General features: G+C 38.8%; 1 protein-coding gene across 1 annotated transcript; it reads left to right on the forward strand.

Annotated features, from left to right (window-relative positions):
• The first annotated feature begins 1909 nt into the window (after positions 1-1909).
• LOC108038257 (tetratricopeptide repeat protein 12) lies at positions 1910-2943 on the forward strand. The gene is made up of 4 exons (XM_017115009.2): positions 1910-2087; positions 2141-2413; positions 2466-2588; positions 2648-2943. Exons 1-4 carry the CDS (start codon positions 1984-1986, stop codon positions 2853-2855), a joined length of 708 nt encoding a protein of 235 aa, XP_016970498.2. The 5' UTR covers positions 1910-1983; the 3' UTR covers positions 2856-2943.
• Positions 2944-3349: the final 406 nt, after the last annotated feature.

Here is a 3349-nt window from a genome sequence, read left to right on the forward strand (position 1 = left end):
AAGACTGTCACAGATGGATTTTCAAATAATCCGACGGTTCCCATTGCAATTCCCCTTCCTCTCATTTGTAACTCAGGTTCATTTCACAATCCCATTCCCATTTCATGGATAATTCGAGCATGCTCAACCCTCTCAACAGCTGATACGCAGCATATGCAAGTGACCTCCCATCTATAGGGTTGGGCCATATTTATGGCCCGTTGGCTGGTATATTTTTCATCGGTCTAAAACCCATAATTAAATTACGTGAAATTCATTTATAACAATTACGTCGAAATGGCAATCTATGCTGATGATGCCGCCAGGCGGCGAGGAGCTGCCGCAAGGAGCGTTACCAACTTTTGCTAACCAACAACGAATTTCGTGCCGAATAAAAAATGCGGTGCGTCATGTGAGCAATTTGGTGTCGTTGTCGTTTGTCCATTTGCTGGCAGCGAAATGGTGCTACAACCAGTTCAGGCTCCTTTTGCCGCACTGCAATTATTTATTCCCGTGCATTTTGTTTCCGCCCCTTTCCCTACTAACTTGGCCAACAGAGCCCGGCGCTTAAGCATGTCCATGTCCGGTTGCACAGTGTGTGCGTTTGTGAGTGTGTGTGTGAGCCGGCTCCTAAATGCTTGGCCCACACGACACAGACACATATCCGCCACCCAGCTCTCACTCGCCAGGTATCCTTTTCTCCAAGTCCCCTCCCCCCCGTGCACTATTGCAGGTAATGTGCCAGCGACATGCACTTTCAGGTGAGCCAAAGGAGCGAGCGAGAGGCCAAGGATACACTGCAAAAGAAAACACTACATTTAATAAAATAAATAAAAATTTATTTATTGAATAAATGACTACCTTTTGGACAGCTTTGTTAAATGATTTAATTCAAATAGTTTTATTTCATTTGTTAAAAATAAGGTATACGGAACATTGTGGTCAAATATTGCAAAGCTTATTTTTTTCTCCATTTACTCATTCTCAGATATACTTAGTAGATGATGGTAATTAGGAAAATATTTATATCTTAGACAAAGGTCCCACTTGTTATATTTATATTATATTAATAAAAAACAATAGTGAATTAATGACTTAAATAAATAATTAAATCAATAAAACCTAACAGTTTCAGACTGTTTGACAAGCAAAAATGGTTAAAATAGTGTATTAGAAATAATTGCAAAAATTAATTAATGTGATGTAAGTTTTTCTGAGTGTGGAGCTTCTGGTGATGTAGAAGGGGGTTGAGGAGCAAGGTTCAGTTGCGTTGAGATTGCGGCTCTACTATTATTAGATGCCATTATGTTTTATAGTCTATAATTGATCCTTTGAGCCAAGCTGAGCTGTACATGCATTTGTGCATTTCTTTATCTTACAAATTGTATGAGATTAAATGAAAAGTAATGTGAACGTGACTATGAATATGACTATCAGCCAGAGTGTTAGTATCAGGGTATGCAGGTGTGTGTTTGTCTACACACATAATCATGTAAACGATTCCACGCAAATGACTCGCAAAATCATCAAAATCAAACTCGTTATAAAAATTTTTTTTAAATACTTGATTTTAGCCAAGACTTTAAAAACAGGGAGTTATTAAGCCCTCATTTTATCTCACAAAACTCTTAAAACATTTATTTTTAGTTTTTAAGTTTATTAATGTAATGTTTAATGTAATGTTAATGTTTAATAGCCTAACAAAATAAAATAATGTAATGTTAATTTTTAATAGACTAACAAAATAAAAAGATTCAATGTTTTTAATTATTAAATACCATTTTAAAACCGTTATTATCGATAGTTTTCCAAAGCCTCTGAACCTTTTTTGACATTATTGCTAGGCAACCCGTTGGTTATGGACAATAAATAATACAACCCCAAGTTACCACGCGATTTGTTTGCCCAGCTGGTAAACATGCTGAATAAACAAAACTCCACAACGGTCGAATAAAAAGCAAATATTTATTGGAATCCCTTGGTCATTATTTAATATTTGTGACCATGTATTCCTTGCAACACCCGCAAATCGATGAGCGCTTTTTAGATTCGGAATCAACAGTTGAAGAAGTGGTTAAATTGCTCAAAAACCTGCGAATGCCTACCGAGTAAGTAGAAAAACATGCCGTATTAAAAATATTTCCTTGACCTTTGTATCTAGGGATGAGGAAGAGGAGCAGGAAAAAGTTGAGAAGGATCCAAAAGGGACAATTGTTACAGAGGAAAATTTTATAATCACTGAGCGAAAGGATTCTGCCGCTGTTATTTGTCCGCCTAAAGATATTGTTTCCAAGGAGAAAATACATCGTAGAACTTTCAACCGTCTGGATCGGAGTAAAGATCGATTTCCTTTTATGCGTCAGGTCGAAATGGATCTCGACCAACGCTCTAAAGCTCGATTGGAAAGGGAAAGAGTCGCCCAAAACTTTAGAAAGTAAGTTTTTCAAATTATTTGGAGTTCTTAGTATTCATCACATCCCTTTCAGATTAGGAAATGCTGAGTATCGTAAAGGAAACTATGAGACTGCTATGCATATGTACACCGAAGCCATTGAGAATATCCGGGACAGTCACATCCTCTACATAAATCGCGCTCTCTGCTTCATCAAGTAAGCGGATGAAATAGAAATTCCTTTAGATATTTATCAATTCCCCTTCGTCCTTGCAGATCGGGTAAATTCAAACGAGGCATTGTCGACTGCGATTTTGTGCTAAACAAGTTGGATGAGAAGAACCTGAGGGCGTGGATGTATCGTGCCATGGCATATAAAGGACTTAAAGATGAGTCGAATTTCGAGAACTGTGTTAAATATGCCCGCAAATTCAATTCGAAACAGATGGAGTTCATTGATGATTTCCTGGAAAGGTTAAAATAAACTTTAGGAATAATTTGAAACCAGTTTGGCTTGAATACAGTGAGCCCACAAATTATTAGATGATAACTGTTCATAATAAAATCCTAGTGTCCCCGCTTCTAAAAAAATGATTATACCAACATTAAGCTTATTTTCGGCTTTAAATAAGAACGCCCTCCTCTGCGTTTTAAAAGGCAACCCTATCCCCACAAAAACTTCAAGTGCTGTTTACATATGACAGCAGGAGTATCGTGTTTGGAAGCTCAACTCTTTCGATTCCATTCCGATGCCATTCAATCGAAGTCGGGCACACAGGCACATCCTCCGCCCGCCACCTCAACCTCTCCGTCCTCCGCTGCAACCACCCTGGATAAGGGCAAACATTCGATGGCGGTAATCAATCTTCCTTCACTCTCTGCCAGCTGACAGCTCCGTGGTGTAGAGTCAAATTGCGATCTTTGTTTGTGCCGGGTCCGGGTTTCGGGCCAGGACAGCAGACCGGAGACCGGAGACCG

The sequence above is a fragment of the Drosophila rhopaloa genome, unplaced genomic scaffold, assembly GCF_018152115.1.
Source record: "Drosophila rhopaloa isolate 14029-0021.01 unplaced genomic scaffold, ASM1815211v1 contig_155, whole genome shotgun sequence".
NCBI lineage: Eukaryota > Metazoa > Arthropoda > Insecta > Diptera > Drosophilidae > Drosophila > Drosophila rhopaloa.